The 26,263-nt window shown below is 37.5% G+C and overlaps 1 protein-coding gene across 13 annotated transcripts in view; it reads right to left on the reverse strand.

The window, feature by feature from the left end:
- CADPS2 (calcium dependent secretion activator 2) overlaps positions 1–26,263 on the reverse strand; it is a 492,820-nt gene that overhangs the window by 296,091 nt on the left and 170,466 nt on the right. For all 13 annotated transcript variants that reach the window (XM_065883719.1, XM_065883723.1, XM_065883721.1 and 10 more), the window contains exons 4-6: positions 15,098–15,178; positions 11,898–12,134; positions 6,457–6,578 (exon numbers count right to left, since the gene is read on the reverse strand). In XM_065883719.1, the coding sequence (XP_065739791.1) occupies positions 6,457–6,578; positions 11,898–12,134; positions 15,098–15,178 (440 nt within the window). The remainder of the gene's footprint in view (positions 1–6,456; positions 6,579–11,897; positions 12,135–15,097; positions 15,179–26,263) is intronic.

Below are 26,263 nucleotides of genomic sequence, written 5' to 3' on the forward strand. Positions count from 1 at the left end.
CCATTCCCTACTCCCCCAAGTTCCTGATTTGTTTTTAACAACGCATTTCCTTCCTTCTACTTCCCCAGAACCAAGGTCTATCTTGGCCCTCCATAGGGTATTATTAGCTTTTATGCTTTTAGGCACTCAAAGGATGCTCATCATCTGCAGGGAAAGTGCTTTAAGATCACAACGTATCAGGAGATTGGTGACCACTACATGACCATGACAAGTCACTCCCTACCCCTTTCAGCTTCAGCTGTCGTCTGACTACCCCTCCACTTCCTTGCAGCTGGTATCATTAAGGGTATGGGCTAAAACTGAAATAATGAAACGTCTGGAAATGGTAGGAAGCTATAAAAGTGGAGCAACAATGCTTCTGTACCTCATTCATAGAGAACAAAACTTTCCCTGGTTGACCGAGAGACTATGAAACAATGACTTAAAAATTCAGAAGTAATAGAATTTTCTCCACGGAAAATACCATTTGTCTACATTCCTTTCCCTGTATTAAAAAATCAAAATTAAAAACAAAACTTTAATAGATGACCTCACTACCACTCTTCACAAATCAGCCTTGTCTCTAAACACCACTTTTATTAGATCCCAGGTTCCATATTCTAAGTCATGTACCAACCTCACAGGCTGTTTTCCACATAACTGCTGGCAGGAAACCTGAATTACAAGAATGAAATAGGCAATGGCTAGAAATCGTGATTACATTTATTGGAAATATGGACTAAATAAGGCACTTTAATTAGTATCAGACAGAAGAATGAATTGATCTCCAACAAAGCACAAAGTGTTGAAGCAATAAGATTTAGAAAACGTGTCCAAGGCATAATTCACTATGATGATGGAGGAGATGAATCTCTTTCCTGTTGTGCAAGATGAGTTCAAGATAAAAGTAACCCCACTGCTGAAAAGCTGCAGTTGGTCAGCATTCAGGAGATACATTTTTAAGGAAATCTGTCCCTGGGATACAATGAAAAACAAAAATCTTTTAATTCTTTTTAAAAGTTAACTCAGTCTTCCTGAAGAAACAGGTAAGATATTTTAGCCAAATTTCCTTGTGAAAGGAGTAATCAAAAGCTTAACTGTAATATTTTCTCTCTAACTCACAAGTATTTTAATTCATTTAAATTATCCATGTATATGTTCCCTATTATAGCATCTCTTTATGAATACATTGAGTTTATTAGAAATAAAATGAGACGTATTCCGTGAAAACTTTTACTATTTGTGGAAAAAAATTATTGTTAAAATAACTATTTATATAAAAATTAACTCATACGATTGACCAAATATTTAAGTATCAATTAAATAAAAGACTTTGTAGAGATTATGCTAAGTGAAAAAAAGCCAAATACAAAAGACTACATTTTGCATTTCATTTATATGAAGTGTTCAGGAAAAAAATTACAGAGCTAGAAGGCATACGAGTGTTTTCTTGGAAGTGAGTAAGATTGCAAATGGGAATGAGGCAACTTTGTGAAATAATGTGTTTTGAAACTGAATTGTGATGATAGTGGCACAAGTGTATAAATTTATTAAAAATCATCTAAATTTCAATAAAAGAATTTTATGCTATATAAACTATACCTCAGTAAAACTTTAAGAAAAGATTCTGTAAAAACATCATGACACTGAGATTCTAAGGGCCTTTGCACTCCCTCGAGAACTCACGGAGTACTAGAGTAGGGTAGTGTTTGTGACACCCCCCCACACACAAATTAATATGTTGAGGCCCTAATCCCCAATGTGATGGTGTTTGGAGGCAGGGCCTTTGGGAGGTAAGTGGGCTCAGATGAGGTAATGGGAGTAGAGACCCATGAGAATATTGGCATCCTTATTATGGGATGAAGAGAAATGAGATGTGTCTCTTTACCATGTGAGGACACAGCAAGAAGGCAGCCATCTGTAGGGCAGGAAGAGGGCTCTCACCAAGAACCCAACCTAGCAGGGCTATTATGGTTCACTATATAATCAGGATTAGTAACCAGAAAATACCCACAAAGAAAAATCTATCCCCAGATGGTTCTACTGGTAATTCTACCAAACACATAAAAAATAATTAATACCAATTCTTCATACCCTTCCAAAAAGTAGAAGAATTTTATGAGGCCAATAAAAAATCAGACAGATGCCAACAAAAAAAAGGATATTATAGACCAATCTCTTATGAATATACATTTTAAAAATCCTCAACAAAATACTAGAGAAAATAATCCAGTGGCAAAAATAATTATAGGGGCTTCCCTGGTCGCACAGTGGTTGAGAGTCCGCCTGCCGATGCAGGGGACACGGGTTCGTGCCCCGGTCCGGGAGGGTCCCACATGCCGCGGAGCGGCTGGGCCCGTGAGCCATGGCCACTGAGCCTGCGTGTCCGGAGCCTGTGCTCCGCAACGGGAGAGGCCACAACAGTGAGAGGCCCACGTACTGCAAAAAAAAAAAAAAAAAAATTATATACATCACGGCCAAGTGGCAATTATGCAAGGTTGGTTTAACACCCCCCCCTCGCCAAAAGCATATAATGTAATGTACCATATTGATAGAATAAAAGGAAAATACCATATGGTCATCTCAATAGATGCAGAGAAAACATCTGACAAAATCCAACACCCTTTCATGGAAAAAAACCCACTTAAACTAGGAAGAGAGAGGAATTTCCTCAAACTGATAAGGGGCATCTATGTAAAAGGCATAGCTAACATCATGTTTAATGATGAAGGACTATGCTTTTCCTCTAAAATCAGGAATACAAGGATGTCTTTTCTTGCCACTTCTATTTCACATTGTACTGGAGGTGCTAGTCAGGGCAATTAGGCAAGAAATGAAATAAAAAGCATTCAGACTGGACAATAAGAAATAAAATGATCACTATTTGCAAATGACATATTATATAGAAAGAAGTCTAAGAATCCAGTAAAACATGTACTATTAGAATAAACAAGTTCAGCAAGGGTGCAGCAGATGGAATTAATATACAAAAAATCAACTGTATTTCTATACATTGGCAATGAACAATCCAAAAGTGAATTTAAAAGAACAATTCCATTAATAATAGCATCAAAAAGAATAAAAATACTAGAAATAAACTTAACCAAAGAAGTAGAAAACATACTTTGAAAACTACAAAACACTGTTGAAAGAAATTAAAGATTTAGATAAATGGAAAGATATCCCACGTTCCTGGGTAGGAAGACTTCATATCGTTAAGTTGGCAATACTCTCCAAACTGACCCCAGATTCAATACAATTCCTATCAGAATCCAAGCTGGTGATATTTACAAAATTTTTGCAGAAATTGACAAAGTGAACCTAAAATTCATATGGAAAACCAGAATAGCCAAAATAATCTTGAAAAAGAACATATTTGGAAGACTCACACACCTGATCTTAAAACTCAATACAAAGCAATGGTAATCAAGATAATGTGGTACTAGCATAAGGATAGACATATAGATATATCAATGAAATGAAACTGACAGTCCATAAATAAACCCATGTATCTATCATCAAATGATTTTCAAAAGGGTACCAGGAACATTTAATGGACAAGGAGTAGTTTCTTCAATAAATGGTGTTGGGACAACTGGACTGTCATACACAAAAGAAGGAAGTTTCACCCTACATCATACCATGTACAAAAATTAAAAGGGGTCAGTCACCTAGATGTAAGGGCTGAAATTATGATAGTGTTAGGAGAAGACACAGGGGTAAATCTTTGTGACCTTGGATTTGGCCCTGGATTCTTAGATATGACACCAAAAGCACAGCAACAAACAAAAACTAGGTAAACTGGACTTAAAGTTGTAAAACTTCGTGCTTCAAAAGACAGTACCAATAAAGTGAAAAGATAATATACAGAATGGAAGAAAACATGTGCAAATCATATATATGATAAGGGTCTAGTAGCTAGAATATATAAATAGTTCTTTCAACTTAACAACCAAAAGGCAAACAACTCAAATAAAAAATAGGCAAAAAGCTTGAATAGACATTTCTTTCTCTAAAGAAGCTATATGAATGGCTACTACAGCATATGAAAACATGATCAACGTCATTAGTCATTAGAGAAGAGCAAATCAAAACCACAAGATACCACTTTACTCTTACTAGGATGGCTATATATTTTTAAAAGTCAAACAACAAGCACTGATGAGAATATGAAGAAATTTAACTCTCATACATTGCTGGTGGGAAAATAAAATGGTACATTGTGAAAAGGCATTTTGATGGATTATCAAAAAGCTGAACATAGAATGACCATATCATTCAGCAATTTCACTCCTAACTGTATACCCAAAACTGAAAACAGGTACTCAGATGGGTATCTGTATACCAGCCTTAACTGCAGCATCATTCACAGTAGCCAAAAGGTAGAAACAACCCAAGTCTCATTAGCCTAGATGAATAAACAAAACGTGGTATATACATACAATGGAATATCATTCAGCCATAAAAAGGCATGAAGTCCTGACACATGCCACAAGATGGATGAACCCTGAAAATATGCTAAGTGAAAGAAGCCAGTCACAAAAGAGCACATATTATTGTTATGTATGATTCCTTTTATACGAAATGTCCCAAAAAGGCAAATCCATAGACACAGAAAGTCAATTAGTAGTTGCTTAGGGCTGAGGTGATTTGAGGCTGATACGGAAAAGGTAAAGAGTTTCTCTCTGAGGTGATGACTATGTTCTAAAATTTACGATGGTTGCATAACACTGTGAATATACTAAACCAGCTAATTTTTAAAACAGATACCAAACCCCTCCCTTGACTCCATATGCCTTGCTAGAAATGGTCCCAGTTTCTCTGTCTCACACAGCCTCCTGAGAGGTTTTAACCTCTTAAAGAGCTGTTTATCCTCATTATTTTCACTTCACCGTGAATTAGTAAATTCTGACTGAGTACCTACGAGGTGCTAAGACATAAGATCAATAGGACAAGAGCTCTGTCCAAAAGGACAGAGGAAGGGAAACAGTACAAGATACACAGATGAGGAACCCATTAATCTAAAAATTATCAAGTGATGAGCCAGAAAATATCCCCTTAGCATTGGGTTGTCTAAAGGAAGGGGCTGTTCTCAGCAAGTGATGTTTAAGTTTCTCAGTACTAAGGATCCAGCTATAAAAAAGGTAAGAGTAAGAGCAACTGCAGGCAGAGGGAAAAAGCAAGTGCAATGATGAGAGAAGGCTGAGAGGAACTTCATGAGGTCCAGGGGGGCGGAACAGTAACTGACCCGGGGGAACAGAGAGACAAGGTGAGGTCCCAGAGGTAATGAGAGGCTGGTCATGGGAGACCTGTAGGGTTTTGTAAGGCGGGGTGAGAAGTTTCAGTTTGTTTCTTCTCAATCCCATAATACTCTGTGCACATCTATCCTGTTACACTTAATTCTCTGTATACCTCCTTGGACTTTGCCCCAAAGAAAAGCAAAGTTTCTCGTTCATCTCTATCTAGCCGGTGCTCAGCCAGAATCTCAGAGGTTGAGGTTTCCTGAATGAAGAATCCACATATTGACACCGTTATAAGGCAAAAATCCTAAGGCCTGTAAGAAATTCTAAATAAAGTTTAAATGGAAGAAAAAGTGTTATCGAAAGGCAGTGTGCAAATGAAGGCCAGGCAATTTTCATTTAAATTCCCCTGGCCCACGTGGTTATTTCTACCAGAGACTGTGATGTTTCCCACGTTTGAATCAGTTAAAAAGAACATCTTCCAAACTTAAACTCACTCCCAGAATCTGAAACATAAAACTGCCAGCAAAGAACAGCTTTAGCATCTCCAGTTACTGCACGGTAGTCATTAACCGGTTCTCTAACTCAAGCCTACTCGCTAAAGTATCCCAAGACATTGTCTAATATCTACCTCAGCACCACCACAGAGCTATAATACACAGAAACAGAAAAGCTATAGATTACATTTCTAGTAACTGAAATAGGATCAAGCACTGCCTTTTAAATAACACATGATAACAACACATGCATTCCTTACAAGTGACTTACAAACATTTAATTGCCTAATAATTAGCTTCACATTTGCATGTTGGATTTTCTGTTTGTGCTACACAGGGATTCTGCATAGCTCTAATTATAGCCTCATTATCCAGAAAGGCACACACTGATTCTAACACAGTTGAGACAAAGCTAGCCAAATAACAGTTTCAGAGTGTAAAACCATACGATTCTTCAAAGAGATAAAGCACATTTCTTCAAGAGGGAAGAGAGGCTTCCCTGGTGGCGCAGTGGTTGAGAGTCCACCTGCCGATGCAAGGGACACGGGTTCGTGCCCCGGTGCGGGAAGATCCCACATGCCACGGAGCGGCTGGGCCCGTGAGCCATGGCCACTGAGCCTGCGCATCCGGAGCCTGTGCTCCGCAACGGGAGAGGCCACAACAGTGAGAGGCCCGCGTACTGCAAAAAAAAAAAAAAAAAAAAAGAGGGAAAAAAAACACATTTTTTTCAGCTGGCTTACTGTGGCCTTGAGGCTTCCGCCTGGTCTGTCTGCAGTTTTTCTCCTCCTTCCACTTCCATTGTACAGTAAACAATTCGATTGGGAGCGACTGACTTCAAACCTTCCACTTCCATTATGACAATCTAAGGATAAGAAAAATGTTTCACTGATTCGTCAAGCTGACAACACTTAGCAATAGAGACGGCAGTATGAACTACATATGATTAGGAAGACCAACTGATAACATTATCTGGCAATATCATGGTATTTTATCTTCTTTATAATCCACCTTTATTCATGGAAGGCAAGTAACATTTTGAGAAAGTCTGGTATCTGAAGACGCATCTCCTGCCAGTTATAAGAGATTCAAGTCTCTAAATATGAGCCACAATGAAGTAAGTGAGATATAAACTCAGAGCCTGAAAAGAAATTATGGCAGGTCTGCACGAGGCAAAGCAGAATTATTAATGAAAATTCAGTGCATGTGTTAAAAGGATTCAGGTTGAATTCCACATAAGGCGACTGGTAGACACTGTCACCATCACACCAATTCATTGATATCGATACATGACGTCAGAAAATTTCTATGTTCACTTATTTTATATGACTACTAGCATTGATAAAAGAATTTTCTTCATAGCCACTGTTTACCTTATGAAAATATGGAAAATATAACTTGGCAATGAATATCTTACTATTAACTTGACAAGGAAAACAATTTTCCCCATCCATTAAAGGTATATAACAATTTGATGCAGTCTACTGGAAAAGGGTGGAAAGACTGATATTACCTTATATATTTGTAACTCCTGGGGGAAAGGGAAACATAGTTTTCAAGTGTGCTTTTTATGTCTGTATAAAAGACTGCCAATCTTAAAATACTGTAACCTAACATTCTTACTGGATGTACACATAAAATATAACTATTACTAAGTATCATTTATAATAGTTTTTTAAAATCAAAACTTGCATCATGAAGTTTCCTAAATTCTCAAAATTAATAAAATATATTCAATGACCTTTTTATACATGCACATGTATTGATCTCCTGTTGTATATGTATAAACAAGATTAATAGCATCATTCATGCCATGTAGCTACCAAAATATCCACTAAAAAGATGTGTGTCGGGGCTTCCCTGGTGGCGCAGTGGTTGAGAGTCTGCCTGCCGATGCAGGGGACGTGGGTTCGTGCCCCGGTCTGGGAAGATCCCACATGCTGAGGAGCGGCTGGGGCCATGAGCCACGGCCGCTGAGCCTGCACGTCCGGAGCCTGCACGTCCGGAGCCTGTGCTCCGCAACGGGAGAGGCCACAACAGTGAGAGGCCCGCGTACCGCAAAAACAAAACAAAACAAAACAAAACAAAAATAAGATGTGTGTCATTTATTGATCTTTTAATACATTATGAAAATCATTACACTCTTCATAGAGTTCTGATATGAAAGTTCAGGCAAAAAGCCTCAAAGGAACAAACCATCTTAAAAGAAGTTTTCTTCCTTTCAGTTCTGGTACAACAGCTTTTTTTTTGTAAATACAAATGCCTATTATTTTTGTTGCATTTTTTCATAAAAACATATGGGAAACTGATCACCAAACAATACGGGTCAAATTCAGAACCATTTTCCTCCCTCAATCAATGCTTTTGTCATTTTGTCACACTGAAATGCATACCAACATATGAATTAAAATGAAGACAACTGAAAACAGACTATGAGAATTAATAGATAATAGTAACAGTTTTCACAGTTGCTCTAATACTCAAGGAAGTTTAGATGAAGTACTAAACATGAAGCAGAATTGAGTACACAAGATAAATCTAGAAATCTTGATGGCACTGGTTCCTATATGGGAATATGACTGTTTGTCCTGCATCTCTTTCTGTAGCGTGTTTAATAGCCAAAGTGCAAGAGAGAAGAAAGGAAGCATCTGCTTAACACTATTTCTGTCACCTCTACTACAAAGCTACTATAAACAGGATCTCCTAAAACATACGAGTTGTGAAACAGTTTTCTGTCCCTCAAAACAATGCTCCCATCTGTTCCGGGAATGTTCTATCCTGCAGAAATTGCCGCTTTCAAAAGACGTAACTTCTGTTATGAATCCACACATATAAGTAAATAAAACACAGTTCTACAGATCTGACTTCCAAAAGGAGTTTGAAAAGTGCAACTAGTCTCAATCATTAATGATAAAGGCAGCTAAGAATTCCATGGACCATCAACTAACCTAAGTTACCTTAGGCAACTGTTTCAACCAACTGCCAGTAAAACTTGATAATGAAACTACAGAAAATAAAACTGATCTGTGTTCTGCCTTTTCTTCCCAGATCTCTGGATAACTGATGTAATCAGGATAAAACAAAGTTATTCGACAAGCATAAAGAAGGGAGGCATGTACAAAATATGAAACCAGATAACACGCTTCTGAATAATGCACTGTCCGCCCACAGAGTTACATGGCACTCAGGCATGTGCGGGTTGTGGGTAAAGGCAGCTGAGCAGTATGGTGAATAGGGGGACCACACACGTACCTCCAAACACAGAGGAGGTCACAGGGTCTGCCGGCCCTAAAGCACTCAGTGTGAACATCAACTATATTCACGCCACTGACACCATTCCCCTTACAACAGACTCATAACTTCACGGATGAACGTTTTCCTAACCTTACTTGAATATTAAATTGTAACATACCATTGTTTGGCTTAGTGTTTTGTGAGTTAGCTTGTCTCTTGCTTTATAAGTCTCTCTGAAGGCTTCATAAATGAAGAGACATAAGAGTAATCTTGTGAGGCTAACTGCTGTGTTTTGATACCATCAAAGTTCCCAATTCAATAAACAATTATTGAGTCAACTGTTTTAGGCTGTTGGCACTGTTTTAGGCTCCTGGGATACCTCAGTAAACAAAAAAGAAAAAAAAAAGACTTTAACTTCCTAAAGCTTACATTCTAGTAGAGAAAGCCAGATAATGAATAATAAATATAATAAATAACTGATTTATATGTTACGTGGTGTGGTGCAAGAAGGGAGGAGTGGGTAGAAATTTTAAAGAAATGATAAAATTTTTAGCAGTGTTTCAAATCTGCACTTATTCATTTGACTCAGACTTCAGTTCCTAGAAAAACTCCTTCTCCACTGGACCAGCCTGACGGATGAAATGTGAAACCCTTAAAATGGATTAACTGCTTGCCCTTCAGAGTTTTCTTAGGCTGAAATCTGGTGTCTGATGAGCGAGGCCTGGATAATGGGCGAGAGATAATTATTCAATTTAGCTAGGCTGAGGTCAGAGGCCTTGGGGCTGGAGGAGGTACCTGGTCCATTCCCTCAGGTGTCCCATGGACAAGCACTGTGTAGTCTGCCCTGAAAGAGACATCATTTTGTTGTGAGACACAACTCCTCTTTAAAATACTGTAGGCAACATGGAACAGATCTGTACTATGCCATGATAGGAGAATATCTGCCTTATATAGACCTAGTAACAGAGGATGTCAAAACGATTGTAAAAATATGGAAGCTTCTCAGACCATGGCAAAATGAAGTTTTAACTCATTTCTTCCTCCTAACACCCTTTTATTGCTAACTGAACAACCCTGTTTAACATACTGGCAATGAAGCACAGAATAACAATTCATAGTTTCACAGAAAAACTAACTCATGAGCATAATTTTGTTTTCAAAAGGGAAAGAGAGGGCTTCCCTGGTGGCGCAGTGGTTGGGAGTCCGCCTGCCTATGCAGGGGACGCGGGTTCGTGCCCCGGTCTGGGAAGATCCCGCATGCCGCGGAGCGGCTGGGCCCGTGAGCCATGGCCGCTGGGGCTGTGCGTTGTGAGTCTGTGCTCCGCGGCGGGAGGGGCCGCAGCAGTGAGGGGCCCGTGTGACGCAGAAAAAAAAAAAAAAAGGGAAAGAGAATTCATAAAAGTTAATTACTTAACAATGGTGTAAGATTTTTAAACAACAGAAAAGAGAAAGTGTTTTGAACTGTTTTCAGTTCTGCATGCTTATAGAGATAATGGTAGGTTTAAACATTACACAAATCATTTGCTTTCCAAATTATTTTTTATTATTAATGAATTTAAATGCCAAACTCTTGTTAGAAAAAGTTAGACTGTAATTAAATAATTGACTTTGTTTTGTACAAAACCTTAAGAAAAAAAGAGTTGGCAGTTTTCATTTTAGTTGGCAGGAAACCTGACGCAGGAATGATTGGGAAATTCTACACCTGAGATACTATGTAGTTTCAAATTAAACATCCTGAGGTTATGAGGTTAAAGAGATTGAGAAGAAACCCAGGAACAAAGCCACTTGGCAAAGTTATTAGCTAATCCCTGAACTGGGTATGGAGTCAGAAGAAAATCTCCTATTTCTACCCTGACACTGAATTGAATCTACTAACCTACAAAGAAAATGTTAGCCTGGAAGGGAAGAAAGACAGGCAGTTGTCTTATCCTCAAGCTTGAATTTCTCTTAGAGTTGAGTAAGTGGAGGAAAGAACAGAAGCAGACATTTGCTTTTTCTGCCATAAACGAAGCAAGCCAAGTGTAAGAGGTATCAAAAAAAAAATCTAAAGCTGTACCTCCTAAGACTCCACATATTTTGCTTTGTCAACGAGCAAACTCAAATAGCAGTACTGGGACCTAGCAGAGAGAGTACATAACAATGCAAGAAGGGAGTTACAAGCTTGAATTTTTGAGAGGCTAAAAATTTAAGCTGGATATTGCAAGCATATGTGTGGGTGTTGGGTATAAACCCATACACATATCCATGGATCAGCCCATATACAGAGTTTAGCAGTGAGGAAATGCCATCATGAAAAATATCCACAGGGAGCAGTAGAAGGGGTCAGGGATCAATGTCTTTGGTTTCCAGTGATCTGTATAAAAGAGATGAAACTCTGAAGTCTTGGGGAACACAATTTTAAATGCACCACATTTATTCTCGCTTCTTTTTAATGATATTTACTGTACCTGTAATGAAACGGCAAATCCTAGAAAGGCAGAAGTCTTTACTTCTCATCATCTATAGTACCCAATACTGTACATTACAGCTGGTTTATGCGATTTGATTCTAGAAAGATGATCTCGTAGTTAAAGCAGATTAAAAACAAGAATAACCAAAAGCTTGAAAGGAGTTTCCAAATTACAGAGAATTCAATTATGTGTTTAAATCCTATTTCCACTCAAGCGTGTTTCAGTGCTTACTCTACCAATAAATTTCCACCAGCCTAGGTGGCACCAAGAACACTTGCCTCAAAACTTGTATTATTTTATTATTTAACCCTAACACCACTGTTATGTTTAAAGCACAATTTGCATTCACACTCTGATTGTCTAGCAAATGAAGAATAATTTAACTTCTTCAAAATATATTACATTGCTTTAAATTTGAAACGTTACCACCAAGGTCAGCGGAAATGACCCTGTAGCCTCATTTACACTGCCGGAAGCAAACGTGGGATAAAGCCACTTACCTCTAAGGTGAATGACAGCACCACGTCGGACTTTGACAGCTGAATCTCATTCTCATCTCCTATGTCCAAAAAGGCAGAATTCTGCGAACGTTTTAATTTTTGTAATTTAAATTCTGGACCACCTTTCGAAACTGGAAGACTCTCCAAATTGGCCATTAGCAAATTCACTGAAGACCGCAACTCTTCTATATACATATTCTCCATCTCTTTTGCTATAAATCTGGGGAATTTTCTTTCCTTGAAAATAATTTTTAAAATAATAATGTTACACAAGTCATATTTCAATTTTATCGTAAAAGATTATATGATGGATATATACTCGACTGTCTTAGAAATTGTGATGCTCAATGATACTCTAGGCTTTAAAAGCCTCAGGCTTTGGCAATTTTGATTATATTTAACTGTACCTTATCTACCTTATGGAGGATCATTATCATAAAAAATGAATCACATGATATACATTTTCAGCTTAACTTTATTTTTGATATGGTATTTATTTAAGGGAAAAACCAACTCTAAAAATCATACATGTAAAAGTTTTAGTGTATAGATGAATCTTAATTAGCCACTGATATCTTTGAAATACTTGGAACAACTGGTCTATAAGAAGAATGTTCAGTATATACTGCTCTGATTGTTAAGAAACAAACATTTTAACAGTATTTCTCTTTCATACCACTGATGTGTTAGGCATTCAAATTGAAAAACCTTTACTATGAAATAGAAATATGGCCATATTTCTAAAATTAGTTAACTTTCATGTCATACAAATGTATCAAGACCCCTTATTGCCATAAATTCAGTTTTTTAGTAAAGGTTTAGAAAAAATTAAGTTTAAAGCCTAATGTAAATTTATGATAAAAGCTGTACATGAAAAAGTAATAATATCAAATTAGGAGATTCAATTTTCTTCCCAAATTACATGAGTGTTGCCATTCAGTCTTCAGACCTCTGCAATCAGACTTCTGTTTCCTTCACTCAGTTAAAAGGACATTCCAAGTATTGATACTTAGATAGATATTAACAGCTATTGCCAAATTGCCCTTAGAGAAGGTTATACCCATTTACATCCCCACAAATAGCAAGTCAGGTTTCCTCATACTCTTGGCTCTTTCTTTAACCTCTGACAGCCTGGCACTTAGGTCTTCTCTCTGAAAGGTAGAGGGTATACAGCTTTATGATGGGAAATGCGATGTAATGTAATGAAAGCAGTATAAAACTGGCTGGGGGATGACAGCCTCAAGCTGCCATCGTTCAAATGAATGACTGCCTAATGTTCCAGAAAAATCAATGCCTTTACTACTGTCTCCTTTGGCACCATTCAAACTGTTACCTAAGAAATCCCCATCTCCAGGGTGAATGGAATACATCCACAATGCATTCATCAACCTGCCCCTGGTCTGACTCACTTGCACCAGTTTGTTCATGGGCTGGAAAGGAGCATCTGGCACCACCTCATGAATCAGTCCCAGAGTCCTGGACCACCTGTTTTTCTTTTCCCCCAATATAACCTTGACATATTTCTTTTAAAATAACTTACATATAATCAATGTTAAAATTGTGTATTTATATCACAGAGAGATTAAATATCTACATCCATAATAAACTCTCCCAAGGAAGATTCTTAAGTATCCTTTTAATATTCCTCTATAGCTTGAAGCAACATTCCCACACAGTAAGTTTGCATCCTCAGGAAAAACACATAACTACTCAGTTATATAATAACTTGGTTTCCTTTGGGGATGCAGGGAATAATGTTTTGGATAGTTTTTCAATACATGCAAAAGAGGAAAAAGATAAAGCATAAAAACATTTTTACATTTGTGGACTAATTTTAAAAGCTGTCATAAAAAGCATCCAAAACTCAGATACAAGGCAAAAAGGTGAGGGAACAGGTCCTTCCAACGTCATATGTGAGCAAAGGCCATCCAAGGACCATGTGGGGGAAATGTACCTAGTTCAATTTACCGTTTACATTGATTAAAGATCCTGTTTACAAGTGAAGTCACACGTTACTTTGTAGAATTTTGTCTGGTAAAGATATAAATAATGTGTGTCTGGTGACTAAGATAATCCAATGGTTATAGTTTAAATCCCTGTTGGAAATTAACCAGTTTTTTTTTAACCACTTTTATATCTAATATTTGAATCTTACTTTAATTTTGCCTAAAAACACCTACTTTTCAAATGCCCTTCAGACTAGTTTTAACATCTAACTAGTGTGCTCATTAATTATACACTGAGTACAATCATGTGACAATAGTCACATGCAGTATGGGATATATCTCCTTAAAGTGCTGGAAAAGTTCACTATCTTGATTTGGGAGGTAATACAGGGCGCATACACACTCATCAAGCTGTAAACTTAAGATCTGTGCACTTTGCTATATACATGTTATGCCTAAAGTTTTTAAAATGAAGAAAAATCCCCAACAGAGAGGATTCTTCAGAGAGACAGGGACAGAGACAGACACAGAGGGAGGGAGGGAGAGTCTATCAAATACTCACATTTTTCATTTAGCAAAAGGAAAAAAATCTTATTCTCAGATCAACAGCATTATAACCTCAAGTCTATTTTAAGAGACTAAAATTTTATTTTTACCACTGAAGTAAATTAATGCATCAATTTACTGGAGAATGATTTAGACAAAGAGTCCTCAGAAGTAAAAAGAAACTCATGGCTTTTGTTTGAAATCTATTTCTGTTCACACAATGATTGTATAAATAAAAGTAAACAAAATATTGTATTCAATATGCCCTATGAGACTCTGTACTAGAAACTTCAAATTACATTTTTCAACCATTCAAATATTAGTTGACACCACTGTGTGCCAAGCACTGTGCTAGATACTTCGGAATATATTGTATGATTCTGCAGGCAGGATGGTTTTCTCTCTGATTATATTATGCTTAGTACAGTATTAAAATTCTTCTAAGTCTGGCAGTTTGAGAAATTCAGGCATTGCTTTAAGAATAATCTACAAAAGTTATCACTGAATTTAAACATCTTATATAAGGATGGATATGTAAAATAGATAATGTGCTCCATTTTAGATAATATGCATTCAGGTACCTGGGCTTAAGAGGTATGCATGAGAAAATAAAATTATTCTGGCTTTATCTATACAAAACTCTTTCAGCTCACAGAAATCTAAGTACAGAAAGAAATGTGGTACAGTATATCAAAGTTAACAATTTACCTTTGCCATTTTCTCTGCCAATTGCAAACGACCATCAAGTTCCCTTCTGATCTGGGCTGCTTGTTCATCTGCATTATCCAACTTAAAAACAAAACAGAAATCACACATACATGATTACTTAATGGCAGTGACCTACAGATTAAAGCAAAGACAAAATGACTCTGAAAAAACTTTATAAATTCTCTCAACTACCTACTGAGAACACAGAAAGTTGTTTAATTAGATTGACACTCTAAATTTCTTGGGCACTTTTCATTGTGGTTTGCTCACAAAAAAGGTAATAAATCTCTAAGGTTAATAGCTCAGCTTACCAAAAAATCTAATTATAATAATTCTTTGCCCAACCTGTCCACAACAGAGCTAAACCAAGAAGTCCTTGTTTCCTCGAGGATGCATTAAGCTGTCATTAAGTTTATTCAGGCCATCCTTCTGCCTTCATTAAGGTCAGTCCTAAATAGTTCAAAATAGATAAATCTCTTGCTTTGTTCTTTCAAATTCCCAGAATGCATTTCTGGAGAGTGAGATACTGAGTAATGTTTCACTTTTTTCCTTGATCTTCCAAAAAATATTTCCTTCATTTTTATAGTAAGTTTTTATTTGTGCTAAACTATCAAGGCACTATTTGATTGATTGCTATAACTTTCTACCATTTAGGTCTTCATATGCTCCTCATTCTAGTACCAACAGGCTCATACTGCCAAGAAATCCCTTCACAGACCGGCACCACGTTAGAATTCCATTCTCTTATTCTAAATTTGATTGAAAGCTTAGCATGCTATCCTCATTTTTATAGATATTTCCATCTACATGGAATATTACTTTAACTTCTCCACTGACATAATCCTTAACTTTTTCTATAACCTCTTTTAACTTTCCCTCATGATTCCGTCTATCTCCCTGTACTAGTTCATTAAGACCTCTTAAATCGAGGCAGTCCTATGGGCCAGGCACAGTGTGGGCTGCACTGGGTGGGTTACAGATGTGAACAAGGCCAATGTTTCTCTTTAATTCCTTCCCCTCTCCCACTTCCCTCATTAAGAAGCCTAGACCAAACACTACAACCATACTTTAGTAAAAGTCCATCTAAAAATTGGATTAGTACTGAGTACAACATTAAACACCCAGGAGAATACAGATTAACTTGTCCATTTGCTGAAGAACTACAAATTTACCATGTTACATTTAAAAAAATAGCCTTAATAAGAAAAATTCTGAAAAAGATGAGTAGGGGCAAAGCAGGTCAGTAGGATGGTGGTGTCAGAATGTATATGAAGGGTCAAGAAGAAGGGTAGGTGCTCCAGTAAGAGGGCACCAAATGTCTGGAGGTGAGAGCAGACAGTGGTTTGGGGAATGGAATGGGGGGAGAGAGGGAAGAAGGGAAGGTTCATGAGAGATGGGGCTGGAGAGAGAGGTGGGACTACCTTATAGGCCTACTCTTCGCAGGCAAATTAGGGAGGTTGCAATTGGTTCCTATAGCACCGGGATTTCACCGAGAGGTTTTAAGCAGGACTTCGGAAAGGTCACTGTGCCTGTCTCCATCACAAACAGGTTAAGAGGGACATAAGGAAGTCTACCTGTCCCTCTATATCAATCCATCTATCTGTTTGTTTAACAGATCTAAGGTCACCTTTCCAAAAAATGTTCCCAAGTTTATATAAAAAAATCAAGTTTATTTAAAAACAAGTTTTTAAATAGCCAAGATTTTCTTAAACTAAATCCTTGTTGTAAAGGAGTTGCTATGTCATCTCAAAAAAAAATACACTTTTTATTTTAATTGATTCATATTCAAAATCAAACAGAAACAAGTCTCTCTGTTCACTGCATCTGAAGTCAAAATGACTTACATTAAAAACTAACAAAATTATTAAGGAAAAAAATAGATGGTAAATGCCTATTCCAGGTAACCGAAATCAAGGTCCTAAAAACAAAAATTATGTGTAAGAACCCTAACTACAATACCTCAAATACAGTAAACGTAACATGGGGTATCTTCTCATTTTGCTTAAATGCTGATAAATATTTTTCCACAAAAAATAAAATGGTTACTTGCAGTGAAGAGTTACAGTTCCACCAAGAAATAGCATTTAACATCTTAAAACCTTAAAACTTCTCCTTCATATTTCACCACAAAATATGATTTAACATCTTTAACTATTTGTATCTTCATATTAACAGTTCTTATTTAACTTTAAATGGAATTGTTTGAGTCACTTCTGCAGTTTGCAAGTGTTTTCTTTCTCAGAGTTTTCTACTTTAAAAAAATATTAATGTCTTAACTGCATTTGTCTGAAAACATATAGACAAAGAAAAGCAGAGCATTACTGTACTGAACTGTCCGTTAACAGCAACCAGAGCCTGAAATGTGACTGATGACTACAGTGCCGTTTCTGTGAAGCTAGAAAAGCATACTCCCAAACATGTTTACAAAAAAAAAGAGGAAAAGCTAATATAATAAAGACAACCAATAAAACTTTTTACTGGTTGTCTTTGTTTTATGTAATGCTAGACAGAATTCAAGGAGGTAAATCAGCTGGTTAACTATAAGTAAGAATTTTAGTTTACCATTCCATGTGCCATGTTTTGTTTTCTTTTGAGTATTACGAAACTCAAACACAGTTGAAAGTTTATATAATTTTTATGAATGCTTTTTTTTTTAAACATCTTTATTGGAGTATAATTGCTTTACAATGGTGTGTTAGTTTCTGCTTTATAACAAAGTGAATAAGCTATACATATACGTATATCCCCAGATCTCCTCCCTCTTGGGTCTCCCTGCCTCCCACCCTCCCTATCCCACCTCTCTAGGTGGTCACAAAGCACCAAGCTGACCTCCCGGTGCTATGCGGCTGCTTCCCACTAGCTATCAATTTTACGTTTGGTAGTGTATACGTGTCCATATATGTCCACTCTCTCACTTTATCCCAGCTTAGCCTTCCCCTGTCCCATATCCTCAAGTCCATTCTCTAGTAGGTCTGTGTCTTTATTCCCGTCTTGACCCTAGGTTCTTCATGAATTTTTTTTTTTTAAGATTCCATATATATGTGTTAGCATACAGTATTTGCCTTTCTCTTTCTGACTTACTTCACTTTGTATGACAGATTCTGGGTCCATCCACCTCACTACAAATAACTCAATTTCGTTTCTTTTTATGGCTGAGTAATATTCCATTGTATATATGTGCCACATCTTCTTTATCCATTCATCTGTCTATGGACACTTAGGTTGCTTCCATGTCCTGGCTATTGTAAATAGAGCTGCAATGAACACTTTGGTACATGACTCTTTTTGAATTATGGTTTTCTCAGGGTATATGCCCAGTAGTGGGATTGCTGGGTTGTATGGTAGCTCTACTTTTAGTTTTTTAAGGAACCTCCATACTGTTCTCCATAGTGGCTGGACCAATTTACATTCCCACCAACAATGCAAGAGGGTTCCCTTTTCTCCACACCCTCTCCAGCATTTATTGTTTCTAGATTTTTTGATGATGGTCATTCTGACTGGTGTGAGATGATATCTCATTGTAGTTTTGCTTTGCATTTCTCTAATGATTAGTGATGTTGAGCATTCTTTCATGTGTTTGTTGGCAATCTGTATATCTTCTCTGGAGAAATGTCTATTTAGGTCTTCTGCCCACTTTTGGATTGGGTTGTTTGTTTTTTTGATATTGAGCTGCATGAGCTGCTTGTAAATTTTAGAGATTAATCCTTTGTCAGTTGCTTCGTTTGCAAATATTTTCTCCCATTCTGAGGGTTGTATTTCCATCTTGTTTATGGTTTCCTTTGCTGTGCAAAAGCTTTTAAGTTTCATTAGGTCCCATTTGTTTATATTTCCATTCCTCTAGGAGGTGGGTCAAAAAGGATCTTGCTGTGATTTATGTCGTAGACTGTTCTGCCTATGTTTTCCTTTAAGAGTTTGATAGTGCCTGGCCTTATATTTAGGTCTTTAATCCATTTTGAGTTTATTTTTGTGTATGGTGTTAGGGAGTGTCCTAATTTCATTCTTTTACATGTAGCTGTCCAGTTTTCCCAGCACCACTTATTGAAGAGGCTGTCTTTTCTCCATTGTATATTCTCACCTCCTTTATCAAAGATAAGGTGACCATATGTGCGTGGGTTTATCTCTGGGCTTTCTATCCTATTCCATTGATCCATATTTCTGTTTTTGTGCCAGTACCATACTGTCTTGATTACTATAGCTTTGTAGTATAGTCTGAGGTCAGGGAGCCTGATTCCTCCAGCTGCGTTTTTCTTTCTCAAGATTGCTTTGGTTATTTGGGGTCTTCTGTGTTGCCATACAAATTGTGAAATTTTTTGTTCTAGTTCTGTGAAAAATGCCACTGGTAGTTTGATAGGGATCACACTGAATCTGTAGATTGCTTTGGGTAGTATAGTCATTTACACACTGTTGATTCTTCTAATCCAAGAACATGGTATATCTCTCCATCTGTTTGTATCACCTTTAATTCCTTTCATCAGTGTCTTATAGTTTTCTGCATACAGGTCTTTTGTCTCCTTAGGTTTATTGCTAGATATTTTATTCTTTTTGTTGCAATGGGAAATGGGAGTGTTTTCTTAATTTCACTTTCAGATTTTTCATCATTAGTGTATAGGAAGGCAAGAGATTTCTGTGCGTTAATTTTGTATCCTGCTACTTTACAAAATTCACTGATTAGCTCTAGTAGTTTTCTGGTAGCATCTTTAGGATTATGAATGCTTTCTTAAAGGTTGACTCCTCAGTTGAGATAACTGCAGTTTCACATGCAGTTGTAAGAAATAATTGAGAGATATCCATTGTACACTGCCCAGTTTCCCTCAATGGTAACATCTTATAAAACTAGACCATCATGTACAACCAGAATACTGATTGATACAGTCATCCATCCTATTCCAGTTTCCTTAGTTTTATGCACACTCATTTGTATGGATTTCTATACAATTTATTATCTGTCTAGGTTCACTCAGTCACCACAGTCAAGACACTGAACAGTTTTAACACCATATGTTGCCCTTTTATCACCACACCCACTTCCTCCACCCAATCCCCAGTTGGTTAGTTTTATACAATGTACCTCATTTTCAGAATGTTTAAAAATAAATTTAATAAGGCAAATAGATTTTAATTTCCATTATTAAACTGGAGACGTGCTCCCATGCACGAGAGATTAACATTTATAAACAATGGATTGGGGCCACAGACCTCTTTCATCTACACGTTCACTGCCTAGGTGCTTTTCTCAAAGTGCATGGCCATAAAGAGCATCTATTCACTGATAACTCCCAAGTATGTATTTATAGCTCCAACCTCTCACCAGAGGGCCAGTCTGTTATTTTCAACTGCCTACCTACCATTTCAACCTGCATGAAGACAAGGCACATTGCATTTAACATGCCCCAAATGGAATTCTGATTGCCATTTCCCCACCTCAATCACTCCTTCCGTGAGTAATGCCATGTCATATAAATGGCACACCTATTTACCATTTGTTCAAGCCCAAAGCCTAGGTCTCATCTTTGACCTCTCTCTTTCTTTCACAGCCCACAACCAATCCAATTAGAGTTATGTAGTGAAACCCAGAATCACATAGTTGAAGGCAGACCAAATCCAGGTACTCTTACTCCTTGGCTAAGACTCTTTTTTTGCGTGGTGTAGTGTATCTCTAGCCACTTGAAGTGCATTTCACTTTGTCAATACAGTTGTATACATCATTATGGTGAAAATAATCTTTTCTTTTCTGAAAACTTGGTTTTGCACACTACCTCCTCTCCTCCTTCCCCTCAAGAAAAAAAAAAAAAGTAGAAAAAAGCCCATATGGATGGTTTAATAGATGTGGGACATCAGACTTTAAAATGTTGGTGATGTATCCATTTCTAGTGCCTAATTTGGGCTGTGAGATAAAGTCAATGGGGATAATTTGGGGACCATGGAGTTGGTAGTAGAGGCCAGAGACAAGTCCTCACTCCACAAGGACATCTTTTAATTTCATTTTCTTTTACTTTAAATTCCTGATTACAACACTTTATATGACAATAGATTACTTATACTTCACAGATATTCTTGCCTGGCACAGAATGTTTTCCAGGTCTTTGAAAGAGGGTCATTCAACCCTGACCATAACAGATGCCTAAACATATCTTTATTCTCTGCAATGCCTTGAGTATCTATTATACAGAACATTTTATCACTTTAATTATCAAAATATTTCAATGTCTTGACAAATATTCAGTACTTTTATTTTCCGCCTATTCATTACACAGGGATTGCTGTTTCCAAATTCAGAATTCTCTTGGCTATGAAGTTCTTAACCTGGACCTTCAGGAGTCTGAACCATTCAAGTTGGGAGCAAAATTTGGAGAGATATGCACTTTTCTCCTTGAGGAATTGTTTGAATTTCATAGCTTGCCCAAAGGGGTGGTTAACTCAAAAGAGGTAAAGAACCATGGCTCTAGGAGAATCTTCTTTATAGAAGTCTCTATTCATTTCTTCTAGAAGAGGCTGTCTGGCTTCTCAAACATAAGCAATGGAAAATGGCCACCACAGGCCTACACATCATCAACCTTACCCTTTCGAAGATTTGTTAAATTCTTCATTAAAGGACACTAAGACATAGGCTCTGAACAATGTTGACTGAATGGCCCACAATTACTTTACTAACTCTATGTTTTTTCTACACCTACTGTACAGCAAGCACTACTGAAAGCTATTCTGTAGCTGCAGAAGTAGTGGCCTTCCAGGAGTTCACATTTCATACAGAAAACAGTAAAAACAGCATTTAAAACAGAATAGAATTGCCACCAGAAAGCTACTGATCAAGGAGTGTGGGCAATCAGTGATGGAAGAGATGTTTTTCCTAGTTGATAATATCAGGATGAATTTGCTAAAATGGAAATATTAAAAAATGGACTTTGAGGAATAGAGAAAATACTGATCTGATGCCGCATCTATTAGTCTTGACTTGCAAATCTCAAACCCTGGGCTCTCTGGGCCCCAGTCCTCTCAAGTTCCGTGGAAACAGTTCTGAGAAGAGAAGGTCTCAGAAATCAACAAATCTCCCTTCGCAGAAGTCCTTGGGAAGACCCAAAGACTTCATTGGTGGCCAACTATCTTACAGGTAAGAAAATTTTAAACCACATAAGAACAACCTTACCAAGTTTTACCCAACAGCTTCATTTTATAGCATCTGATATCATTCTTCTAACGCTGTAAAAACTACAAACATCAAATACTCAAATTCGTTAAATTTGCTCATATCTTAAAGAGAAAAAAAAAGTCTTCTAAAAAAGCACTTTTCATAGCACTGTTTAGCATCATTGCCCTCTATGATTAATCTATTTTCTAGAACCAGGATAACTGTCTTCACATTAATATTGTCAATCACTAAAAATGGGGATTAATAGCTGTGTTTTCCCATAATGATGCCTTTGTTTGCGCTAACCCCAGTCAATTGTGCGCTTCTCCCACTGAAAGAAAAATTAGTTCTTTTCTGAGTCCCCAGTCCAATTATGGCATATCTCTTTTCAAACAAATTATATTCTGTTACTTTCTTATAACATTCACCTTTATCTTTTAGTATGAAATATACAAGTACACTAGGATTTGCACTGTTACATAAATAGTGTTTTCTGTGAGATTAATTCATTTGCTGATTATTCTGTTTATATCATCTATAAATCTGGTGATCTAGACATAATACATCATGAGAATGAATTTGCACAAACCTAACCCCAATTCCAAAAGAACACTCCACCCAACATTATAATTTTCTCACAGCCCAGTGTTTGACTTATTTGACAGTGCCAAATATGCATGGATTTTGCAACATAGCCTAAAAACCCTGGTCAAAAGCTGTATTAAGAATTAGCAAATTCATTTACTTCATCAATAAATTTGTTAATTTTCTACCATCACTTGGATCAAATTACTCATCGTGAAGATAGAGTACTGATTGTTCCTGCTCCGTTTTCTGTGCTGAGCCCCCTCATTCTCTCAGCCCATAAGCACACACAGTTGGTCCTTAGCTGTTCTAGACAGAGCGTCTGCTGTTGTATATGATGTCATAACATAACTCAGCACATAGCTCTGGCCTCTCTCCTGAGTCCCAGTTCTCTATCTCCAGTTGAAGGCAAGGTCTTTCCTTTCAGGCATCCAACAATGGCCTCAGCTAAGACTGAAGTGTCCTTCTTTACAATCCACTCTTCTTCATGGCTGCCCTGTTTCTACACATGATTCTCACTACCCTTGATCAGGCTAACATCTTAGAAGAGGAGGAGGGGTAAAGGGCAGGGGGATGGAAGTATGGGTGGAAGTGAATGAAAATAAGTGGATATGAATGAGAAAGAATGATACTCAAACATCTCAGCTTAGTTTTCAGGTCCACCCTATTTTGTACCAATCTCACTTTTTAACCTCTTGGATACTTGCATTATTTATACAAATTAGTTTGCTCATTATATACAAAACATATTACATTTCCCCAATCATATATGTTGTGTATATTTCTCCTGCCTGGGGTGCTCTTCTTACCTACCTTCATTGTCCAGATCAATCTCCAAATCTTCTGAGAAGACTACCTGCCTACCTACTGGGTAACAAAGCAGGTACTACCTGACAATATGTCTTTCATAGTAGTCTTCTCATTATTCAACTTCTCAGATATTTATGACCCCTACCTCACACCACAATATATGACCCTTGTTAGCTCACCCTACCACCCTAACAAGAGGCCTAAACCAATCCATCTCCAGTGGTGGGATTCCCGTAACCAGTCCCAGTTTTAAAGTAAATGCAAGGAATAATTCCACCTGTATTTGAAAGGTTCTTGGACCCTAACATCCCTCCAGACTGACCCATCTTCCATGAGGCAACCTCCCTCAAAAACAGAAGCAAAAAAGTCCTTCCTTCCCGCTATCTGATCATTGACAATTAGCCAGCAACTCCAAGGTAACTAAAACTCCTTCTGCAACTTCGTGCAGCACAAAGAGCACGAGGAAGTGAAGTGATCCCCGTATTCTCAAGAGGGACGCATTGCCTGGATGCTGTTACGTCTGAGTCAGGGAGCACTTGGCTGCTAAAGGCAGAGCCTGTAAAGATCACTCTCACGTCTACTTGCTAAACTGTGCATAAGAAACCTGGCTCGGAAAGAGCAGTTCTGCCGCAGCTTCTCAGAGAACAGTTCTGAGAGTCTTAAAATTGCATTTCCCAAACCACGCTTCCCTTTGAATACTACTTAAAAGTAGGAAAAAGATGAACAAGTTAATGAGATATAAAATTAGCCTATGTGAACTGAACTAAACTATATTAAGTAATGGAAAAAAATGTTCAAAAGTAAGAACACAAGAACTTTAACTTCAAACATAAAAACCAGGGGACTTCGATAGCCTGGAGACTATGCATACATTATTGCCTAAAATGGTAGGTATAACTTCGCAAATTTTTGCACATCATGAAATTTTCCTTAGGATTCCATTTGGTATTAACATTTTATCTTCTAGACAGAAGTCATGAGCTAACATTTTCAAGCAATTATTTACTAACTATACTTCCCTCAATAAAATAATTGAATATACATTCACATTAATAAGGATGAAACGGAGAGATTTTAGCACTAAGTAAAATAACACAGACACTATCAGCGACTTTAGAGGACGCTGTCAGAGCAGATTAGAACTTTAGCCTCATCAGGACTAGTAAGAGGTGAATTTATACAGCACTGTATGTCAGGAAACGTTCTAAGTGTTTGTAAACATCATTACATTTAAACCTCAGAGCAACCATATGGAAGGAGTTCCTATCATCATCCCAGGTTAGTAATGAAAAAATCTAAAGCACAGACAGGTTTAAACAATTTTCCAGGATCAAGGTCACACAGTTCATACTCGGCAGGGCCAGGGTCTGAATCCTATAGTTTGACCCCAGGGTTCAACGTAACCACCTCCCTCTCCTTCACGACACCTCACCCTCAGTTTCCATTCTGTCAGTCACTTGCCATGAGGGCCCACAACAGGAAACACGTTAAATATTACTGGACAATTTACGGTAAAAGGATTTTAATATTTATCCTATGTTCAAGTTGTTACAATGCAATAAGAGAGCCATGTATAAGTATCTATAATACAAAGTATAATATCACAAGCTTTTGGGTATGCTAGGGAATTATACATTCCTCACGGATTTTCCCCTCTCCTACAATATTTAAGAAAAATGAGTGAAGGCAGGAGCACAGCAGGCTTTGTGGAGGAGGAATTTCGCTTGATTCTTTAAGAACAGAGAAGGGGGATTCCAAGTGAAGAGAATAAAGTGAGACAAAATTAAAATTCAAGAAAATACAGGGTGTAGATAAGGAACAGGGAGTGCTTCGGCTCACCTGGCACAGGGGGTGTGTAAAGAATCGTCACGTGGGGAAGAACATGGGAAAGAACATAGAAAGGCAGGTGAGGGCCAGGCTGAATGCCACAGGTGTTGAAAGCCTAGCCAAGGGCTACGAACTTCATTCTGTTAACAGAGGAGCCATATTTTTTCTCCCTGTTCAAAGCTGGGTCATGATGAGAACAGGATGGTGCTTCAATAATATTAATATGGCAATAAAACATGTAGGATTAGAAGGGAGGAAGCAGGTGAGAGGTTACTGTCACGCTCCATATGAGAGGTACTGAAGTTTCCATCTATGCGGATGGTTGTGGAAGACAAGAGCAGACACTGCAACATAATGGAGAAAGTAGCAGTACCAGATTACTGTTTGGACTGGGAAGGCAATAAACACGAATGGCTCCTGGTGTTGAGTCAGAAAGCTGAACATACATAAATAGAACCAGGTTTGAGATGAGAAAAAAGAGCACTTTGAACCTGTTGAGTTTGAGAAGTTTCAGATTCAGCAGTTTGCCATGGATGTACAGTGGAAAGAAGAGCTGACCTATGTGAAAAACTGAAAGGGAAACTCAAAATAAGCATAGCGAATCCGTGTTTTTATCACTGCAGTATTTTTCAGTGCAACAATCCTAATAGCATCTGATTTCTCAAACAAAACAGGGTAGCAAACCTATCTATATTTTTCAAATACTATTCCTTTAGTACCATACCATGTACATAGTGAGTGCACAAACTTCTGAGGCTTCGTGAAACAAGATGTCAGCCTCCTTCACCTGGAGACCTTCACAAAAGAATCATGAAAAC

The sequence above is a fragment of the Phocoena phocoena genome, chromosome 9 (assembly GCF_963924675.1).
Source record: "Phocoena phocoena chromosome 9, mPhoPho1.1, whole genome shotgun sequence".
Classification (NCBI taxonomy): domain Eukaryota; kingdom Metazoa; phylum Chordata; class Mammalia; order Artiodactyla; family Phocoenidae; genus Phocoena; species Phocoena phocoena.